This window comes from Balaenoptera ricei, chromosome 12 (genome assembly GCF_028023285.1).
Source record: "Balaenoptera ricei isolate mBalRic1 chromosome 12, mBalRic1.hap2, whole genome shotgun sequence".
Taxonomy (NCBI): Eukaryota; Metazoa; Chordata; class Mammalia; order Artiodactyla; family Balaenopteridae; genus Balaenoptera; species Balaenoptera ricei.
The window spans coordinates 49145544-49169780 of record NC_082650.1 but is presented as its reverse complement, the minus strand read 5'-3'; the positions used below and the strand labels follow the sequence as shown (position 1 = coordinate 49169780).

Sequence of the window (24237 nt, the reverse complement as noted above, 5' to 3'; positions counted from 1 at the left end):
GAAATAGAGGGAGAGGACTCAAATCAATAAAATTAGAGATGAAAAAGGAGAAGTTACAACAGACACCGCAGAAATACAAAGCATCCTAAGAGACTACTACAAGCAACTCTATGCCAATAAAGTGGACAACCTGGAAGAAATGGACAAATTCTTAGAAATGTATAACCTTCCAAGACTGAACCAGGAAGAAACAGAAAATATGAACAGACCAATCACAAGTAATGAATTGAAACTGTGATTAAAAATCTTCCAACAAACAAAAGTCCAGGACCAGATGGCTTCACAGGTGAATTCTATCAATTCTATCAAACATTTAGAGAAGAGCTAACACCCATCCTTCTCAAACTCTTCCAAAAAATTGCAGAGGAAGGAACACTCCCAAACTCATTCTATGAGGCCACCATCACCCTGATACCAAAACCAGACAAAGATACTACAAAAAAAAATTACAGACCAATATCACTGATGAATATAGATGCAAAAATCCTCAACAAAATACTAGCAAACAGAATCCAACAACACATTAAAAGGATCATACACCATAATCAAGTGGGATTTATCCCAAGGATGCAAGGATTCTTCAATATACGTAAGTCAATCAATGTGATACACCATATTAACAAATTGAAGAATAAAAACCATATGATCATCTCAATAGATGCAGAAAAAGCTTTTGACAAAATTCAACACCCATTTATGATAAAAACGCTCCAGAAAGTGGCCATAGAGGGAACCTACCTCAACATAATAAAGGCCATATGTGACAAACCCACAGCAAACATCATTCTCAATGGTGAAAAACTGAAAGCATTTCCTCTAAGATCAGGAACAAGACAAGGATGTCCACTCTCACCACTATTATTCAACATAGTTTTGGAAGTCCTAGCCACGGCAATCAGAGAGGAAAAAGAAATAAAAGGAATACAAACTGGAAAAGAAGAAGTAAAAGTGTCACTGTTTGCAGATGACATGATACTATACATAGAGAATCCTAAAGATGCCAGAAGAAAACTACTAGAGCTAATCAATGAATTTGGTAAAGTTGCAGGGTACAAAATTAATGCACAGAAATCTATTGCGTTCCTATACACTAATGATGAAAAATCTGAAAGAGAAATTAAAGAAACACTCCCATTTACCACTGCAACAAAAAGAATAAAATACCTAGGAATAAACCTACCTAGGGAGACAAAAGACCTGTATGCAGAAAACTATAAGACAATGATGAAAGAAATTAAAGATGATACCAACAGATGGAGATATATACCATGCCCTTGGATTGGAAGAATCAATATTGTGAAAATGACTATACTACCCAAAGCAATATACAGATTCAATGCAATCCCTATCAAATAACCAATGGCATTTTTTACAGAACTAGAACAAAAAATCTTAAAATTTGTATGGAGACACAAAAGACCCTGAATAGCCAAAGCAGTCTTGAGGGAAAAACTGGAGCTGGAGGAATCAGATTCCCTGACTTCAGACTATACTACAAAGCTACAGTAATCAAGACAATATGGTACTGGCACAAAAACAGAAATATAGCTCAATGGAACAAGATAGAAAGCCCAGAGACAAACCCATGCACCTATGGTCAACTAATCCATGGTAAAGGAGGCAAGGATACACAATGGAGAAAAGACAGTCTCTTCAATAAGTGATGCTGGGAAAACTGGACAGCTACGTGTAAAAGAATGAAATTAGAACACTCCCTAACACCATACACAAAAATAAATTCAAAATGGATTCGAGACCTAAATGTAAGACCAGACACTATAAAACTCTTAGAGGAAAACATAGGAAGAACACTCTTTGACATAAATCACAGCAAGATCTTTTTTGATCCACCTCCTACAGTAATGGAAATAAAAACAAAAATAAACAAATGGGATCTAATGAAACTGAAAAGCTTTTGCACAGCAAAGGAAACCATAAACAAGATGAAAAGACAACCCTCAGAATAGGAGAAAATATTTGCAAACGAATCAACAGACAAAGGATTAATCTCCAAAATATATAAACAGCTCATTCAGCTCAATATTAAAAAAAAAAAAACAACCCAATCCAAAAATGGGCAGAAGACCTAAATAGACATTTCTCTAAAGAAGACATACAGATGGCCAAGAAGCACATGAAACACTGCTCAACGTCACTAATTATTAGAGAAACGCAAATCAAAACTACAATGAGGTATCACCTCACACCAGTTAGAATGGGCATCATCAGAAAATCCACAAACAACAAATGCTGGAGAGGGTGTGGAGGAAAGGGAACCCTCTTGCATTGTTGGTAGGAATGTAAATTGATACAGCCACTATGGAGAACAGTATGGAGGTTCCTTAAAAAACTAAAAATAGAATTACCATATGACCCAGCAATCCCACTACTGGGCATATACCCAGAGAAAACCACAGTTCAAAAAGACACATGCACCCAGTGTTCATTGTAGCACTATTTACAATAGCCAGGTCACGGAAGCAACCTAAAAGCCCACTGACAGACGAATGGATAAAGAAGATGTTGTACATATATACAATGGAATATTACTCCGCCATAAAAAGGAACAAAATTGGGTCATTTGTAGAGACGTGGATGGATCTAGAGACTGTCATACAGAGTGAAGTAAGTCAGAAAGAGAAAAACAAATATCATATATTAACGCATATATGTGGAACCTAGAAAAATGGTACAGATGAACCGGTTTGCAGGGCAGAAACTTGAGACACAGATATAGAGAACAAACGTATGGACACCAAGGGGGGAAAGTGGCGGGGGGTGTGGGTGATGGTGTGATGATTTGGGACATTGGGATTGACATGTATACACTGATGTGTATAAAATGGATGACTAATAAGAATTAAAAAAAAAAAGAAAACAGCTGGCACATTGATAGAGTTTAGTCCAACCATATTATTAATTACATTAAATGTAAAAAACCTAAACACATCAATTAAAAGACAGAGACTGTCAGACTAGGTAAACAAATAAGCCCAACTATATACTATCTACAAGAAACCCATTTTAAATATAAAACCAGAAGTAGGTTGAAAGTAAAAGGATGGGAAAAGGTATGTTAGGAGACAATTCTCCATGGGTCTGTACTGTGGTAGTTGTCTTTGAATCTACTTCTCAGTACTTGACTTGCAACTATCTCCCAACTGCAATTCCTCCTTATTAGTAGTCAATAAATTGGAAAGTCAGGAATCTACTGTCTAATGCCAGCATCTATGAAATTTGTGGCAAGTTAACTTGTTAGCTTGCAAGAATGTAAAAATCTCAGACCCTTCACAAGTCTTGACATGATATACCATGTTAAAAGCTAATTAAAAGAAAGCTGGAGTGGCTATATTATTAACGGACAAGGAAGACTTTCAGAATAAGGAATATTACCAGGGATTAAGAAGCCATTTCACCAAGAAGATATAATAATCCTAAATATGTAAGAACCCAACTAAAGCTTCAAAATACTTGAATCAAAAACTGATAAAACTGAAAGAGAAACCAGCAAATCCACAAGTTGGAGACTTTAACATTCCTCTCAATATTTGATAGGATAAGCAGATGATAAACATACGGAAAAATTCAACCTTACTAGTGAGAGAAAATATACAAACTCACAATGAGGGAGATCATTTACGCCTATAAGAATTCATTTAAAACTTAAGTTTGACAAATCTAAGTGTTGGTGAAGATGGGGAACATCAAAAACTCTCATACACTGCTGGTGGGCATATAATTTGATAGAACCACTCTGGAAAACAATTTGGCATTACCCAATAAAATAGAGATGTACACATCATACCACAGCAATTCCACCCCTAGTACAGCCATGATAAATTCTTATACACATGCTCTAGAAGACACGTACAACAGTTTTCATAACAGCATTGTTAGTAATTGGGGATTAAAAAAAAAAAAAAGACCAGGAAACAACTCAGATGTTCACAGATAGGAGAATGAATAAATAAAATTGTGATATACTCATATAACACAATACTATACAGCAGTAAAAAGGAATGAACTACAGCTATATAATTCAGCATAGGTGATTCCCTAAAACATAATGTTGGGTTGGGGCAGGGGGAAATCACAGAAGAACAGACACACATAAATAACTCTAAAGAGATAAAACCAAATAATATATTGTTTAGGGATATTTACAAATGAGGTAAAACTATAAAGAAAAACAAGGAAACGATTAACCAAAATTAGATAAGAGAGGAGGAGGCAATCAGAGACTTCAAAGATATTTGTAATGTTTATTCTGGGTAGTAAATAGATGTTTTTTATATTCCTTACCCTATACATATTACAGATATTCTCATATATTTATAATTTAAAATTCTTACTAAGAATAAGTAATAAATACAGCTTCACTCAGCAAATACTGAAAACAAAAAAAAATGTTAAATAAAATCACCAAACACAAGAACACCACCACTGTTGTTAGTAGACACTGAGACGTACATGACCCAAAGAGGCCACACTAGATACTGGTTATACTTAGCAAGATATAAAACATGAAACAACATGCCAGCAAGGCAGTGTCAGGTAGTTATTCTTCAGTAGGAGTCTTCACAGCAATTCAGGGAGTATTCTCTTTGGCCCCCAGGTGGCAGGTCAGGTAAAAGAGAACGCAATCACAAGGATCAGTGCAGTAACTACCCTAGCTTGGAAGTACCAAATAGTAACCACCAATTCCAGTCCTAAAGACATAGATTCCCAGTCTCACAATAGACTCACTCAACTATAAGAGTTATCACACTCAGGAAAGCCCAAAGCTGTTGCCTCACACTGGTCTCTACAGTTTATTCACAGTCCTCCCAGTCCATATGTACTTTACTAATCATGATTCATTATTACCAAAAGCAATGGTGCTTGGTTACACAACTGACATTCTATCTCTATCAGGTTTCCAGGTGAATAAAGCTACAGAGTTAACCCAAGACCAAAATAGTCAGGGGGAAAAAAGCTATTAATTTTTTACCCACAAGAAGTGAGGAGATTAAATTTAGAATGGCACTAAGCTAAATATCTATTTATATATTTCACTGAATGTAAAATGCCAATGATTATAAGACATCATTTTTTGTACTACTAAGAAAGAATACGCTTCCAATTAAATATGGTGCATCACTGATTGTAAGACCCATCCCAATTACTGAGATGTAAAAATGGCGGCAGGGGAGGATAAACATCTTAGAATCAATGAAACACAAAATAACTCTTCCAATTTTTCACTAAAATATTTAAGATATACAGCACTATTCTCTACCTTGGAGATATAATCTGCTCCAACAGAAACCAGTTCCCTACTAAAATCTTTCTAAAATATGCAAGATTGTATTTTCTCACTCAATACCAAGGTTATATTTTCTCACTCAATACCTCTCTTTCTTCATCTATTCTAAAAACACAACTCCTAGTATCAACAAAACTGATGGAGCATAGCTCTCTCCATTCTGGATGTTAAATGAGCTTCCCTCACTGATAAAAACCACCAGAAGTCCTAAGGGCCTTTACAACCTGGAGACTTTCATGTAATGCTCTGGAGAAAAGAAAGATAGAAAGACAGACAGACAGAAAGAGAAGACAGAAAAACAGACAGAAAGAAAGATCCTCAGGTTATCTGGGTATAAGTTTGCTCCCACATGACAGAGACTGTGCAGTCAGAACGGGGGAAAACTCTTAAACCTCAATCCAGTAGGGGCATACTAAATGAATGTTTTCATCTAAGTGGGCTGTGCTCAATTATTAGCTCTGTATATCTGGGAAGGCAATTGTATCAGTTTATAAGCAAAAATGAAGATAATCAATTGGACTTTCCATACTCTGCCTACTTGCAAACACCAGGAGTGGATAAATAGCCTCTTGTTCATAGAAGGATAAACTTGGGACCTATACAAACATTCAGCACACCTTCTTAAGATGCCAAAGAAAAGAATCTGTGACAATTTACATTAGGAAACAGAAGAAATGTAGACAGTATCTGCTGTGTTCTCGATAAGATACAAGAAAATACAGTTTCTGTGAAACATCTTTTATAAGGAAAGATGATCAGTTAAAAAAGGAAGGAATAAAAACACAATAGACATACATAGACTAAGATATAAATGGAACGCTAAGAGATAAGGAAAAGGAAAGAAATATAAACAACAAAATTGAAATCCATACTGGAGGTAAGAAAGAATAGAATCTGTGTTACAGGAAAATAGATCAGTAATGTAAGAAGATGAAAACAAAAAGGATCACCAAGAATGTGAAAGGACAAAGTTAAAAATAAGAGGGAAGACAGGTATAGAAAAGAAATGTGAACCAATCCACAAATAACAGGTATTTCATTAATTTAAAAACAAAAACAGCATAACAAATGGAATGAAAGCAATAATCAAAGGCATAATGGAAGAACTATCCCAAAATAAAAAAACACCAGCATCTCTACATCAAAAGGACTTTCTTATCTCAGTCAAAATTCAAAGACACCAGAATAATGTTTAGAGAATTTTAAAGGAAAAGCCTGGGACACAAGAATACCATTTTGAGCCATGCTCTCATTAACATGTACACACAAAAAAAGCCATTTTCAGATATTCAAGGGTTCAGAAAAGTAAACCACCTGGATATCTCCTGAAAAATAGTACCTGGAAATGTATTTGAGGCAACCAAAAAAAAAAAAAAAAAATTAAACCTGGAACTCAAGAATGGGTATAAACGGTGTGGTATAAATAGATGAGTGGTGGTGCTCCATACAAAATTAATACATAGAGGTAAGTCTAAATTGTTCTACTGAAATTTAACACATAAGCTAAAAATTTTTTTAAAGAGAAGATATACTGTTTAAAACATTCAACATTTGTAAGTTAAAGACTCAGAAGCTGAGAGTATAAAAATTAAAATAAGCTAAATTCCTTGTATCACATAAAAGAAAATATTTTTTATTTGTTCCCAAATTTTATCATTAAAACTACATTTCTGGGCTTCCCTGGTGGCGCAGTGGTTGAGAGTCTGCCTGCTAATGCAGGGGACACGGGTTCGAGCCCTGGTCTGGGAAGATCCCACATGCCGCGGAGCAACTAGGCCCGTGAGCCACAATTACTGAGCCTGCGCGTCTGGAGCTTGTGCTCCACAACAAGAGAGGTCACGACAGTGAGAGGCCCGCGCACCGCGATGAAGAGTGGCCCCCACTCACTGCAACTAGAGAAAGCCCTCGCACAGAAACGAAGACCCAACACAGCCAAAACAAATAAATAAATTTATAATGCATTAAAAAAAAAAAAACTACATTTCTGTATATATGCTTTTAAAAGTGATTACTGTATCATGCTTTTTAACAAAGCACATAAAAGAGTTTATGCTGCAAAAAACAGAAAGCAAAGAGTAAAACAGAATTATTAAAAAGTATAAAATTATAGGAGTAAAAATCAAATACATCAATTATAGCAAATTTTTATAGTTTAAAACCTCTACTGGAAAGATCCTCAGATGGGGTTAAAAAAATGAAATGACTTAAGAATTAAAAATAGTGACAGGCAATTATACAACATGGAAATAGTCAAACTAAAAGGAAATAGTTAATAATTTTGATGTGGAACAAGAAACAGGACTCAAGAAAATTAAAAGGTCTCTTTAGACTGATTAAAAAAAGATATCTACAGTGCTACTCAAATGCAGTCTATGAAGGAGTTGTTTGTTATAGGTTTGCAACAAGACAAGTATCAAACTAGAAACTCTTACAGCAATTTGACAGGAATTCTATATCTGTTTAATAATATAATAATACAAAAAGGGAGCTTGTTGGGTTTTCTTTCTCATTTCATTTTTCTAGTAATTCACTTTTTTTTTTAAAGAGGTGGATTTTTTTTTAATTTATTTATTATTTATTTTTGGCTCTGTTGGGTCTTCATTGCTGCACGCGGGCTTTCTCTAGTTGCGGCGAGCGGGGGCTACTCTTCGTTGCGGTGTGTGGGCTTCTCAATGTGGTGGCTTCTCTTGTTGCAGAGCACAGGCTCTAGGCATGTGGGCTTCAGTAGTTGTGGCACGTGGGCTCAGCAGTTGTGGCTTGCGGGCTCTAAAGCACAGGCTCAGTAGTTGTGGTGCACGGGCTTAGCTGCCCCGCAGCATGTGGGATCCTCCGGGACCAGGGATCAAACCCGTGTCCCCTGCACTGGCAGGCAGATTCTTGACCACTGCACCACCAGGGAAGTCCCTAGTAATTCATTTTTAATGTATTTTAAAGAGGTATCAGAAAAAATTGATTCTTCACCACAATTAGTTTGAAAAGTACTGCTATAAAAGACCTATCAGTTATAAAGCTTTATGTGCCAATAACACAACATCAAAATATACAAAAGTTAAAACAATTAGAGATGCAAAGCAAAAATGAAGAACAAAATAAAGTGGGAAAGTCTCATTCCATGACAGATTAGATTAAAAATAAGTAGAGAATGAAAACAAATGATGAAAAAAAAAAAAAAAGAAAACAAATTATGAAATGTCACATTTCCTTCAGGAAGTCATCTATTATAAGATGTACCATCAGTTGAATACTAGCTTTTCAGGAGAAAAATTACTGTGTTAAATGTACACATTGTGAGATGTATTACAACCTCAGAAATATTAGAATTTTTTTAAAAGAATCAATCAAGGAAATAATAGTATGTCAACAATTTGGTATCAAATAAATAGAAAAATTTAATTGTCAATGAAACATTTATAAAGATAGCGATGATATAACAGACCCTAAACAATACCCTGACAACTTTGAAAAATTAAAAACCATGTAAAGCATGGCAAAAAAGGGTTTTCTACTATTCCTCACTATAAATCACTTAAGGATTCCTGTTTGGTTTTGCTTTTTTTGATGCTGCTGGGTAAAATTATTATGAAGAAAGGGTTTGCCAACTTTAAAAACTTTTGAGAACTACATTAAATGACTTAAAACATGCTAATCTCTTTAGCCTTGCAGTTTTCTAATCCACTTTTATATAGAACTCAAGGGAAGAAGTCAAAGTATTTCATGTCAGATGCTGCATATATCATAGATGCCTCTGCTATCCTCTTCCTACCTCGTTACAATCTTATTAAAAATGTAGGATATTATTTGGGTTTCGGGTAGCATTATTGCTTTCTCAAAAAAGGTCACAGTCTGCTTGTCTTTCTTCTTTGTGGCCCACTGGAAAAACAATAGCCAAATGTAGCCACACTAATATAGCTATATGATTGATTACGTAAAGGCTGGCTAAAGAGATAAAGGGTTATACGAGAGCATTGCTTGAAACACTACCACTATATATATGTGTATATACTGTACACATTACACACACACACACAAACACATACACACAATGCACACTGAACTAGACAAGACTCAAAGCAATATTATTCTAAGTAACACAAATGTATTTTCCACCTATGTTCTACAGTCAATCATCTAAAAATTACCCTCCAAAGGATGATCCTACTTCTTGGACTGGTCTGTCAAAAAGAGTGGTCTCATGATAGCACCAAACTTAGAAGAGAAAAAAGTATATCAAAGATAGGATCCTTTTGAAACTTTTCATTTTAAGTCAGGGTTTTGAAAGGTAAGTTCTCTAAATAAGTGTTCTTCCATTCTCAAAGCTAATACTTAAACCTAACCTCAACTAAATGTGTTCTAAAAGCGTCAGTTAAGATACAAACTTCGTTATAAAATGAAAAAAAATTATTTAAATAAAATGTATTTACCATAAGAATAAACAAACTAGAAAAAATATTTGTAACTCAATTCACAGATAGAGACCAATTTTCCTAATATATGAAGAGCTCCTTGGAATCAGTTAAGCAAAAGACCAAGACTCACAACAGAAAAGTGGGTAAAAGATAAACGAGTAGTATCCTGAAAAAGAAATACAAATGGCTCTCAAGTATCTGGAAGGACATCCAACCTCACTCATAATAAAAGAATGCAAATTAAAACTACACTGAGATCCATAATTTTTATCTATTAGATTGGTAAAGATCAAAACATTTGAGATCATAACCTTGGTGAAAATCTGGAACAAGTCTCATTACTGCTGGTGGGAGTACAGATTGAAACCACCTCTGTATTATAGTTCTTCTTACTGGAAGAAATTCTTGTAAGACATTTAAAAAATGTAGTACATAAGATATATTCAGGCTGGTGTGAGCTGTTGGTCATTTAAAAAAATCTGTTGGTAATTGTCTGCTTTTATAGAATATTGTTCATATAATGAAGCAGACAGGTGGACAAGTTTAAGAAACTTTGATGATGAACACAGTAGTATTGCTCCATCTGCTCCTCATCTCATGATGGCCTTTTGTGCACTTAGTGGGTGATCAATTAAATTTGCTGGGTGAATGGGACCAGGAATGATGCTAAAGGATGATGAGAATGGAATAAAACAACTGAGAACAAGAAATTAACTAAATTTATCTGAAATGGTAAATAAATTGCTTAAACACTATACTTTTTCAAGAGCAGGGCACTGTACACTGACAAATGTTTCCTGAAAAATGAGTCGGCCAGCAACAGAGGTATAGCAGATCGTTGCAGTAATGGCTCCCTAATGAGTCACACACTTTTAGGAAATTCCTCCCACACAGACTCTGGGCTTGGCCATGTGATTTGCTTTGGTCCATCAGAAAAGACAAAATATATGGGCTTGCCTTCACTTGCTGCTCCTACAAACCCTACTACTGCCTCCACATGGAAGGCTAGCCTGCTGGAGACACATGGCTCTCCACCACCCCAGCACCAATCTCCAGACATAGGAGTGAAGCCATTCTAGGCCAATTGGCTTCCAGACAACCTCTCAGCTGATTGCAGCCGCATAAGCAAGCCCAGCCAGAAGCAGGAGCAGAAGTGCTGAACTGAGCCCATGCCAGAATCATGGGCTAACAAATGGCTATTGTTTTATACACTAAGTTTTGGGGCAGGTTTGTTATACAAAAATTGATACAAGTGGGGAGGTGAATAGGATCAGTGGCCACGGAAAATTTTTGTTTTACCTGTTTCTGCTTTTTAAAATTTCACAATGAGAATATATCCATATACTATTTAATTAACTTATAAAAATATTTTATATCAGATTGATATTATAGTAAAGCCCTACCATCACCTTATAAGCACATACACATAAAAACAAAATAATCCAGTTCAAATAGGAACATGAATTTGAGAGGAGACATTAATATTGCTCAGGAAAAAAAGGGTCAGTACAGGGTAGCAGGGTATATTTATTACAAAAAAAAATTAATGAATAAGAATACATTCATGGTCACTGTCATGTCTCAATAATGGCTATTATCAGATTCTGGACGTGTTAGGAGACATACATCTCAGATTTTGCTTCTCTGCTTCTTCTGTTTAGGCAGGTAATGGCCTAATACATGTTCCCTCATTTTAATTCTCACATGCTATGAGGTAAACATATGCTGAATAACTTCAGGCAAAAGTTAATTAACCTCTTCATGCCTTATTTCCTCAACTGTAAAATGGGGATAGTAGTAACTATTTTATAGAGTTGTGAAAATTAAACACTTAGAATAAGGCACACAGTAAGGGCTCAATAAATGGTCTATAACCTCTGTTAGTAAAATGATGTAACCTTAAAGTCTTTTGACTAACTTGGCTTCTATTTTATAATCACTAAGCAACATCAACCAAAGTGTGATTCATCAAAATTAATTTGAAAATCTTTCTAATAACTTCGTGAAAAATCCAGAAGACAATGCTATTAAAAAACAAAACAAAACAAAACCTGGGAATATATGTAGAAAAAATATGGTGAAGAAAATTGAAACTCTAGGCAATAATGAATTCATTTGGTCCACATTGCACAATAGTAAATGGGTTTAAAAACCAAAGGCTTCAATTTTTGTGTGTGTGTTACTAATTCACAAAAGGCAAAAAAAGAAGAGAGCGATAGTTCCCACTGTCACCTCTACTATGATCTCTGGTGCACACACACTTCCAACTCATTCTACCATCATTTAAAAAAAAGAAGGCACTACTAATGGCTTTGGAAAATAAGGCTCTTTCACAAGAAATACACTTAACCTAAATGGCAGTATTGGAAAACTGTAGTTACTCCTTGATCAATGGCTTAACACTGCCCTTTTTCAAGGCAAGATCAGGCTTGGATAGTTTTGTCTCTCTCTCTCTCTCTCTCTCTCTCTCTCTCTCTCTCTCTATACACACACACACACACACACACACACACACATATATGTATATATATGTATATGTATAGGCACACATACACACACACATCAACAGTTTAAAAAGAAAAATCAGGCCTGGGTAGGGTACTTATAAAAAACAGCCAATTTTTTAAAAGTGTTTTAAACCAGTAATTACCTAGACTTTAGACATATGAGTCAGTGACCTACTGTAAAGAGCCTTACACCACAATGTACAGGTATTTTAGTTTGTCCTATTCTGAGGAATGAATAAATGCTACAAAAATTCCATTTTTCATTTCAATTCAACTCAAACATTTTAAAGAGTGCTTGGTATATATGCAGTAATGTGGCAGATCCTGGAGTTAGAAGGGTTAGAAAGAAAGTAACAGTTATGTTACTATATATGCCAGATATTTGCTGCTTACCATGTTTAATCATAATAATCCAGTGAGGTAGAAATTATTAAAACTCACTTTACAGAGGAGGAAATTAAGGCTCACAGAAATAAAATAACTTATCCAGGGTTTCTTAGCAGCAGAGGCAGTGTGGAGGGTCCTGGGGTAGGGGTGAGGGGCAGGAGGCACACGAGGGTAGTGCCATATGACTATTCCTACAGACAAACACAACACTCAGTGTAGTCAGTCCTTTATCAGCCATGTGAAAAGAGGCTAGGACTGTGGAAGACCAAAGAGATAATCTTTTGGGAATGGGCAAAGGAGTCACAGAAGGCTTTAAAGTGGTTAATATTTGAGTTGTTACTTTAAGGATGAGTAGATTTATCAACTTCAATGCCAAGGTTCACCCCCACCTCCCCTCATCCCCAATATATTAACCAAAATAAATTACTTACTTGAAATTGAGAAAAACAATTTTGAGAGAAATCTTCCTCAGATATATTATTCCATAGTTTTAAAACAAATAATATGATGACAGTTTAATTTTTAGGTTGCTTTTATGTGGCTTGTCTTGGTTTTTATTCTGAAATGAAATTTAGATTAGTCATTTTCTTGTTCTGAGAAACTAGGAGTATGCCAACATGTTTTAACTTCACATTTTTTCACATATCAACATGTATTCTTACTTACAAAGTCTTTCATTTCACCATCTCAAACAAAACCTAATTTAATGTATAAATTACTTTGAAGTATAAATATGTATGCAAAATAAGATATTTCTTTTAATCCTTGTTATATTACCTTGGTAGTTGTAATAAATGGAAGAAAAATAGAAAACTCTTGTTAAACTGTTATATATTACACAAGCATTTTTGAGGTAACATGCTTTCTTTTATTCTTTGAATCATATATATAGTAAATGCTCTCTTAATCCAAAGAAAATTAAATAACTGTCCCCAAGGAAATTGACCTCAAAATCTTAGTACTTCCCACAGCTATCATCTAAAAAGAAAACAGAATTGGACAAAAAAAAAAACCCTAAGTTTTCTGAAGACAATTACTGCCCTTTTTTCTCCAAATTTACTTTCCTAGGCATATATTCAATTTCTGCTGCAGAAAACAGTCCAGTTTGCCAATACTAATTAAGCAACAAAATATTTTTCACTTAAAAAAGTGAAATACTTAAAAATCTACAGAGAACTGGAAGAAACACAGAAGATCATCTGGAAAACTTAAAAGAAATGACAAATAAATAAAAACCAAAAACAAACAAAAAAAACCCCACCCAACCACACACCAAAAGGTTACATAGCTGTCATTAAGAGGGTTTTACTTATAATTTGTTCTGGTCTCAAAATGCATCTACTTTATGTCTAGACAGTGAAGTGTTTTTCTTTAAATTGCCTAAGACACCTACTCCTGCCTTATCTGGAAACTATAAGTTAACACAATTTTACCCAAAGTTTACTGTACCTTAACTCCCATTATTTATTTCCTCTCTTATTTAGCATCACTGTGGTGTTAAAATGGCAGCCAGGTACCAAAGTGAGATATACCATCCCATATCCCATACCTTAATAAGTTTCTAAGTATTTCTCTGAAATATCTAAGGCTAATGGCAACATTCTTTGAAGCCTATTTAACCCCAACCTACTTAAACCCCAATCATTTTTCACTCATTTTTAATTGAACAAATTCTAATCCAATCAAAAGCAAGACCAGAAAAAGTTTAATTACAGCACCAGAGGAACTTGAAAGGTCTCCTGATTCATTCCCCTTTTCTTTGGAAAACTATATACATACAATTCTAGTATCAATTTTTGTTTATATCTGTCCTAAATTCCTCTTGTTATAGTCTAACCTTTATATTATTCTTTAAAAGAAGATAGCTACAGTCATCACAAAACAAATCCTACTATAACCTAGTCTACAGGAAGAGTCTAAGCACTATCGGACACCGCAGGCCCTCAAAGATTTCTAAATTGCGTACGTGCATTTTTTTCCTCTAAACGTCGGTATGTTAGTCTTTCAATTATAACCAATGCCTTTCCAATTTTCCCTCAGGTCTGGGGAGCCAGTGTGAGGCAGGCAGTAAGGGCCGAGTCAAGATCCCCAGTTTTCAGACCCAGCCCCACACCAACCAACTGTAAAGTGGACAAATCCCTGAGCTTATCTATCTAGATATCAGTTTTCTTTAAATAAAATGAGAGAATTTCACCAGAACAGTGTTTTCCAACCCCTTTCACACTGTAAATAATATTTGTTCAGCACACTGGCCAACAAGAGGGCATTTGGAGGCATTGACATGGTGCTTGCCGAAAAAAATTTATCACATTTTCTTTATATAATTATGGAAGAAAATTTTTAATTTAAATAAAATTTGTAACAATATGAATGAATTTCAAATCCAACCTTTTTCACATCAGGAACAATATTTCAAAATAACAATGATGATTTATTTTTGCAGAACATACACGCACTATCAGGCAGTCACCTTGCAGTAAGCTAAATGGCACATCAGACAAACAGCTAAGAGGATCCAATACAGGCGAAATTCAGGTGTAGAGCTAGGTCCCCCAGGGCAACATCCCAGCTACCCAGTCCTCTCATCATCAGTGGCTGCACCTTGCACTGGATGACATGCTCCTCAAGCACCCAGAATGCAAACTCCAATAACAGCTCCACGATCCTTTCTTGACAAGAGGCAGCTGCATACTCTGGCTGGCTGAAGTAGATTCCAAGTAGTAAAGCACCTTCTTTAATGTACTTAAAATATCAAACACAGCAATAACTGCTAGTTATGCTCATCATGCTCTCTGCTTACAGGAACCCCACACCCTACCTTCAGACCGCACTCCACTAGGGCCCAGAGCCACATAACATCAACTGGAAGCTCTGAATTAGAAGACCTCAAATTAAACAGTACTGCAGTAATCATTTGACAACTATTTAGGGCTACTATGCCCTTTTATTTTTGTTCTTCCTTACCAATTCTTGCAAGCACAACATAACCTAAAAAAATTAACCTAGAACAGGTATCACATGCACATGGCAAAAAACATCCCAAAGTTACCAAACAGTACACTATAAAAAAATTAGACTCCCACTTTTGTCCTCTAGGCCACCAGTTACCCTCACTGGAGGCAACAACCACTGTTACAAAACTCTCATGTATCCTTCCAGATATATGTGTACAATATATATACTTACTTATAAATATATTTTTTTATTTACATATATTTATTTATATTTATACATTTTATACATACATATATATTTTTTAAGCCACACAAATGGCAGCATACCACACATGGAGTCTTGCATCTTGCTTTTTTTCCTCTTAATATATCAGACATGGCACCACAGCAGTACACATAGTGTTGCCTCATTATTTTAAAGACTGCCTAGTATTCCACTGAATAGATATGCCATAATAATACTTAACTACTCCCCTACTGGTTTATGTTTAGGTTGTTTCCAACCTTTTGCAATGACAAACAATGCTGCCACAAATATTCTTATATGCTCATTTGACACATATATAAAATCTTTCAGAGGATAAAATAAAATCCTTGAATGAAGTTGCTAGATCAAAATATACGTGAAAAAGGAAAAAAAGAACTAAAAAAAAAAAGGGAATTCCCTGGCGATCCAGTGGTTAGGACTCTGCGCTTCCACTGCCAGGGGCCCGGGTTCAATCCTTAGTAGGGTAAGTTCCCACAAGCTGCGCGACACGGCCAAAAAAAAAAAAAAAAAAAAAACACCACTAAAATATACGTGCACTTTTAAATTCTGAAAATGATTCCCAAATTGCTTTCCATAGAAAATGAACATTTTATACTCCCACCAGCAATATATGAGAATGCCCATTTCCCCTTCCTCTCACCCTCCCCAAGTTATACTATGTATCAATCTTTCCTAATTAGATAGGTGATAAATGGTATGCTGTAGCTTTAATTTACATCTTCATTATAATAAAATTGTGCATCTTTTCATATGAATTCTCTTTGCTCACTTTTTCTACTGGATTGTTTTCTAGGAGCTCTTTGTATATTAAGAGGAAATTAGTCCTTTGTGAAAAGTGTACAAATAATTTTTACTAGTCTACTTCTCTTTTAACTTTATGATTTTTGTCGTTATACAGAATTTTATTTTTACAGTGTAAAATTCAGCAATCTGGCTTCAGTTGTTTCATAGTTTGAAAGACCTTCATCATTCCTAGATTAAATTAAAATAATTATCCTACATTTTTTGTTTGTTTTCACATTTCAATCTGCTGACTTATCTGGAAGCCAACACTTTATTAAAGAATTCTTTACACTACTGATAGGAAAGGTAGCATCCATTATCATACACTAAGTTCTTATATATATTAGAGTCAATTTCTGCTCTGTTTCTGCCTCTGCTCTGTTTCATTGCTGTCATGTGCCAAAGCCATCCTACTCTGCAAAACATTTTAAAATTAAAATCAGTTTACATATAAATGAGTATAATAAAACTAGAAATTACTGGCTTCCTTTAATATAAGAATCATTTTGCAGTTCCTAAACTGAATTTATATAATCAAGTTTAACACTATCATCATGCAATCATGCATTTTAGTTGATACTTATCTGGGAGCCCAATATCAACCTCAAGTCTTTTTCCCATATTTCTGATAGCTTTTCCTTAATCTTGTATAGTTTTTTTTTCCAAATTATAAAATCAATATATGTTCTCTGAAGAAAATCTGAAAAATACAAAATACACCTCCCAGAGATAACCAACCTTTATATTCTGGTGCATTTTTCCTGCATAAATGACTATTTTGCAAACTGATTTTTTCATGTAATATACTGATAGCATTTTCCCATATTATTTTATATTATATTTATATTATAATCGTGAAAACATGACTTTAATGACATAAATTCTACTAAATGAATATGTCCAATTTATGTAACCATTTCTCAGTTGTTGAACATTTGGGGTTGTTCCCTGTTATGCCTATCATCTATTGATTAATTCTTGCAACAAATGCTTGAGTTTCAAGCACTGTGGTCAGCATTGGCTGTATAATGGTGAGCAAAAATGAACGCATTACCAGCATTTATGGAGGTTACTGGGAAAGACAAACATTAATCTCCAATGTATATAAAAATTACAACTATAACAAGTGTTATGAAGGAGAGTTTATGGAGCTTTGAGAGTCTATGGAAGGCTTCCCTGAGGAATGACAAATTGGAGTTTAGGTGAAGGAAAAGGAAAAACATTCTAGGCAGAGGGAACAGCAGGTACAAAGGCCTCATTGAGGGAGGAGCATGGCAAGAATAAGGGACTGAAATAAGGTCAATATGGCTGGAACATAAAGAGCAAGGCAAGAAGGACATGGCTCAAGCCATGACTGGATAGAGAGGTAGGGACCAGACTGTGCAAGACCTTGTAAGACATGTAGATGCCACCACATAAGACATGTAGCTTTGTCCTTATCCTAAATGCAATGGAAAGCTACTGAAGCATACCAAGTAGTATGGTGATATAATCAGGTTTGCATTTTGAAAAGATCCCTCTGATTACAGTGTAGAAAACAGATTAGAAGGGAACAGAAAAGATTGGGGTAGGCCAAGATTAGGCGGCTATTTGTTGTAAATGCATCCAAAAATGCTAGTAGTTTAGACTAGGGTGGTGATGGATAATGAAAGAAGTAGATGGATTCAAAAGATAATCAGATTTTGCCAAAAGATTTACATTCATAGATTAAAATCCCTAAAACTGGAATTATTGGGTCAAAAAACAACATTTCAAGGATCCTGACATGCATTGCCAAGCTGCCCAGCCAAGAGCAGTTTTCTCTCCATTTGTGAATTACCTTGTATCTGTTCCTCTATCAGAATTTTTATATTCTTTTGAAATTGCTTTAAAATGACTTAATCCATACTTCCTTCATGAAGCCTTCCCTGACTCCCCTTTTTGCCTGCTAGGTGGTCACTGAACATGTCCTCCTTTGAGTCCTCACTTTGTCTTACACATTTCTTTTATATTCCAATTAAACTATGTTTGACTTATGTTTACACGTCTATCATCCCTCCTACATTGTGAGCTTCTGGAGAGTAAAAGTTGTTCATAACGACGGCACTTAAAAAATAGCTCAATATATATGCAGTAGGTTCTCATTAAGTGTTCACTGAATGAACTGAATCACATATTACAAGATTCCACTGTGTCCACAGATTTAAGAGGACTCCTGCTTAATAAGCTTCTGATTAACTGATGGTTATTTTAAGTCAAACACAATACAGAAGACTAATAAAATTTGCAACTCAAGCTTCAAATACCTACTAAATAAAGTGACTAATTTTGTTTGTGGTAAATCACTAAATCTCAGTAGTGCTCCTGAAAAATCTTTCTAATATTTATATCAAATAGGCATTATGTGATATTAAAATATTTTTAAATGGTTTAGCAAAAAAAAAAAAAAAAAACGCCTAAGAACAAGACTTTTATTAGAGAAATTATTCATAATCTGAGTTGTTGATAAATGCTTTAGCTTTCAAAATTGTACTCATCTCAAATTTATTTAATAATCCACCAAAATACCAAAAAAGTGAGGTTATTTTGCAACTACATAACTTTATATAGCATTTCACAATTATCAATTTCTTATGTTGAATAACCTGATTTCATAGCATCTAGAACAATCTACTAATATTTTCACTAGCTGGAGAAAGACTTAGAGGGGGGGAGATGGCAGAGTTCCTTACAGTAATCTTAAAGTCAAGCAGCTCCCTCTATAGTCTGTTTGTCCTACTTTGTTTAATTACTTGCTTTGTGAACATCTCACTCACACTCTTCTATTTACTCCTACTCTGCATCTCAGCAGGGAAGCTTTTTGAAAGGATAATTCTGTTTAAATTGATGTTGAGAAAACTGAGAAAGCTGTCTAAGCTCAACATGAAATGAGTTACATCAGGCAACTAATAAGCAAGAGTTAGTATGTGCTAATAACTGGGCAGCTTCCCAGATCCACCTGAGTCAGATCCTTACAATAAAGCCTTAGGATTTTATTTGAAGTGAATTCCCAGAGCACTCATACCCATATTCAAATCTAAGTGAAAAAACGCTGTCCTGTACTTTAGTTATTTATAACCTTGCTTCCCACCACTAAAACAAGTTACCAAAAAATTGTTATATTGCTCAATGCATTGTATGTCAAAACAATATTCAAGACATTTTTAAATGAGTGAAAGAAAAGCAGAAGAGGTTTTTGGTTTTTCAAAAATAATTCCATCACTTATATATAGAAAATTTAATTGATTCTCTCAGGAACCAATATCCTCAACCACCAAGGGATTAAATCAGTCAGTCAGGGTTTATCATTCAAATTTGAATGTACAACTTTTTAAAATACCTTTTCAAATTTCACCAACTTAAGATATGAGAGCTTTTAAGCCTAAGACAATTTATTTCTTAAATTACTCAAATATGCCCTCAAAACACAGGACAATCAGAAGTCAACTGGACTGTTTTCTAAAGCAGAAAAATACTTTTCATGCAATAATAGGAAAACTGAACTAGTAAAAATGTAATAAACCAATCGGTTCAAAATTTATAATATAAATCTGAAATGGTCACTTTATTTGGGAGAAAATTTCTTCTGCTGCTATTTTTCACAACTTCATTTGAAAAGCAAATTCAGTTTAAAAACATATTTTCTCCAAACCAAGGTAAAGAATTGAGGACTTCCAAAATTTCCTATGTATGAAAGACAAGTTTATAACACTCTAACATAGATTTATCATGTGTTACAATTTTTCATTAATTTTACTAATTAGTAGATAGTTTGTGCTTTCAAACAATAAATCTGTCTTCATTAAAAATTCTAGCATTCAGACTTTTACTAAGCCAAATTGACTTCTTTTTTATATTAATTATTTTCAAAATTTATTTTACTAGGTGGACTGGACTACTTTTCTTTGGGGAGAGAATTCAGAAGCAGATAATTGTACAGTTTTTGTTTATATTCAATTAATATTAATTTTACTGGGAGTTTCTGACATGCTAAAAATGCTGGCTTGATTCTGAAAGCTGTAAACTCTAAACGTATGCCAGTGATGTCAAAATTTTTCACCTTTTGGGAAACACAAAAATTTTTATGTTTGTGAACTATATTTATAGCAAACTCAATTCAATTATCCTTAACAACTTGTAGTTTGGGTTTCTCTGTATCAGGTTTTATATCTTTCAATGTATGTACAAAAAAGTCTAACTTTTATATTGATTTACATTATACATTTCAAAGTGATTTTTTAATCTAGTTTTTTTTTAAGGGGTGGGAGGGGGAGATGCTGGTAATCTATTGTAAGATGTCCAAGAGGAAGAAACACGTATTTCTTTTTATAGACTGGTTCACATGTCTATTTTTTTAATATTGAGAAACACAAAACTACACCATACTCTTTATTTTTTAAAGAATATTTTTTCACATAATAAAATTCCTCCTAGCTCACTCTGAAATTCACTTTTTTTCCACAAACAAAATTTCCCTATAAAACAGAGCTTGCAAATCACTCAGGGATACATATTTCATGACTTGTGCAGAGAAAAAAAAAACTATGTGTAGAAAAGTAACCCAAACCATACAAACTGTAATACACAGCAATGCCACAGTATATCCTATTAGCATGTCCCTTTATAATTTCACAATCTGGCTGAACAGAGCTATATCAACATCCCTATCTTATTCCTTCTCTGCACCTGAAGTGAAAAAAAAAACAAAAAACAGTATATTACACTGAAATTCCAATTAGAAACAAAGACAGCACCACTATATTTAAAAGGGCAGAAAATCTATCCTTCAGAACTCTTTATTGCCTCCAAAGTTTCAGGTGTTACACTTTCAACAAATTGTTAACAGCACCCAAATGTCCCATCTTAAAAAGTCCATATCATCAAAATCTTTTTCACTATTTTAAAAAGAAGCATTCTATCAAATCTCACTAACAACACTGAAATTTTTAACAAAGAGAATTCACATTAAAAGATAACTGCTTTAAAAAAAAAAAAAAGATAACTCCTTAGAATGAGTGCTTGTGTTTGGGAAAGTGCTATTATCTTGATAGCCCACAGGAAAACTGACTGCAGTAATAAGATGAATGGTGATTAGGGCAAGGAGCATCAAGTGGGAAACGCTATCTAAAATCCCAAAGGGCAGTACATAGCTAGAGGTAAGAGCATCTCTTTCTAGGAGGCAGCTCCATTATTTCACGTAGGCAGTTCAAAGCATGTAGAAAAGCAAAACAATTTTAAAACCTTGTAAATTTGGCCACTATCCTACTTACATTATCATAAATCTCCAAGAGCTTCTGAGAACGTAGCTTCTGTCTCCCCACCCCACTGGTTCTTCAAAATAGTTTTTATCTTAAATGTACGTGTATTTAAAATGCAATGCTACACCCCAGCACAGGGGCATTTTTTTTTAATGTTTGCGTTGCTGGGCTTAGCTGTGGTTCCTATGAAATTCACGCTATTAAGTGGGATGTTATACGTTGGGCAACATAAACACGCATTTCCTACTTCCGTGGATACACATTTCCCTGAAAGCAATGCACCTGGGGATGCAGCCCTGTGCCCCAGACTCTGAGGCTTTACTTTAAACTCTAAGGAGTTACGACCTGCGCTCACAGCAGAACCACATGGTCACTTCAACAAGGAAGATTATCTGGCCCCAGGCGCCACTCTTCAGCCCACAGCATCTCCAGAAGGGGCAGAGGAGAGCGCTAGTGAGAAGAGGCGACGAGGAGCGACTGACAACAGAGCTGACACTTCCCCACTCCTCAGAAAGCCATTTCCAGCAAGGGGAACTTGGGAGACGCAGAGGGTGTCCGCGGTCCCACCAGCGACCGACCTCAGAGCGGGACCCCGCGCACCCATTCACGGAGGACATGGCGCGGCCACCTGACCCGTCCTCCGGGGCGAGAGCAGTGCCCGCTCCGCCCGCCCGCGACCCCGAGTGCGGACCCGGCTCCCGACCGCCGCACGCAGTGTAAACACTCGGCGCCCGCCGCCTCCCCGCCTGGGGTGGGATGCGGGGGGCGGCGCGCAACGCTCGCGCGGACCCCCATTTTTGCGCCTCTCGTCAGGCTCAGGCTCGGGAGGAAAGGCGAGGAGGGCCAAGGGGAGGGAAGACGCGGCAGCTATCTGCGGAGAGGGCCGGCAGCGTGCGCGCGAGTGCGCGGCGGGGAGGGCTGCCCGGGCGTCCGCCGCTTCCGCCCGCGCCCGCTTACCTGCCGGGGTCGCTCCGAAGACTCGCACCACCGGCACCTTCTTGACAGGGGCCTGGGTGAGGGGGGATTGGCAGATATCCAGCCCCTGCAGCGGGCTGGCCATGTAGTAGTCGGCAGTCACTATCCTCACTGAAAACATGTTCGCCGCCGCCGCCACTACCTCCTCTTCACTAGAGACCTGGCAGCGGCAGCAGCAGCGGCGGCTCCTTCCGCAGCGGCGGCCCCACAGCCGCGGTGGCGGCGGCGCCCCCTCCTCTCCGCGGCTCGGCCCCCTCCCCTCACACTCAGACACGGCGAGCAGCGGCGGCGGGCGGGGCGGTGTGGGCACTGCTGCCGCCGCCTCCTCAGGAGCACCCGGCGAGGGGCGACAGGAGAGAAGCTCTCGCGCTTTCGTCGGTGCTGGTGCTGCTACTGCTGCTGCCGCCACTGCCGCCGCCGCCGCCGGGAATCACACGGGCTCCTCCGTCCCAGGCTGCAGCTCTTGTTGCCATGATGATGATGTCACGGACGCAACCACTGGGGGAGGGAAGAAGGGGGGTTGTGTGTGCGGCGAAGAGAGGGCTGTGAGTAGCTGGGGGAGGGGAAGCGGCGGGAAAGGGAGGGAACCGGGCGGGCGCCCCAGCGGGACATCCAGGCGGGGGCCGAGTAGGTGTTTTCTCCCCCGCCCCCGGGCACGCAGCGAGGGCGGAGGCTGCCGGAAAGCTCGGCCAGCGCCGGGCGCGGGGGATCGATGACTCGGCCGGTGGGCACGGCCACCTGGGTGAGGGGCAGCGGAGGGAGGGGGCGGCGGAGCGCCGATGTCATGGATGGGCTCGGAGGGCCTGGCGGGAGGGGGGCGCCAGTGTTCAGGGCCGTTTTGGTGGCTAGGCAGGATTGGCCGGAGCCCCGGTGATCGCGCTCGCCTCGCCGACCGCCATTTCACATCCTGCAGAGAAGGCGGGGGCAGCCGCGGAAACGGCTTTTTACAAGGTAAGAAAACCCGCCCGCAGGGAGGCGAGGCGCAGCTCTCGTGCCGCCGCAGCCTCGCGGGAGGGCGGGCGGCGGACGCAGCCGGCCCTTCTCAGGTAACGCTGCGGCCTCGCGCGTGGCCCGGGGGCGGTGCGAGGGGCGGGGGCGCGCGAGCGCGGGCTTCGGCCTATAAAAGAGCCGCCCCGCCGTTTGTTCCCCTACATGCGGCGCGAGCCGGCGCGCCCCCTCTTCCGCGGCTGTTGCGCAGTGTGTGCGCCTGGCTGCTTAATGAGTTTTATTCACTCTCAGCTCTGCTTAGGTTTGCCAGGGCTTGGCAGATGCAGTGCACAGGGATTTCCCACCGCGGTGTCTTTCTCCCGCCCCTTTCCTCCCCTCTCGCCCTAGTATGTCCTTCCTTGGTTTTCTCCTAGGGCCCACAGGCTGTG

General features: G+C 37.5%; 1 protein-coding gene across 2 annotated transcripts in view; it reads right to left on the bottom strand.

Moving 5' to 3' along the window:
* The window catches only part of REV3L (REV3 like, DNA directed polymerase zeta catalytic subunit), a 191305-nt gene extending 167974 nt beyond the window's left edge, over positions 1 to 23331 (bottom strand). The window contains exon 1 of one of the 2 annotated variants that reach the window (XM_059941399.1): positions 22844 to 23331. In XM_059941399.1, the coding sequence (XP_059797382.1) occupies positions 22844 to 22982 (139 nt within the window). In that variant the 5' untranslated portion in view covers positions 22983 to 23331. Of the gene's footprint in view, positions 1 to 13036; positions 13162 to 22843 lie in introns of those variants that run through there. The other variant, XM_059941400.1, reaches the window with a different exon arrangement.
* Between the last annotated feature and the right edge of the window lie 906 nt (positions 23332 to 24237).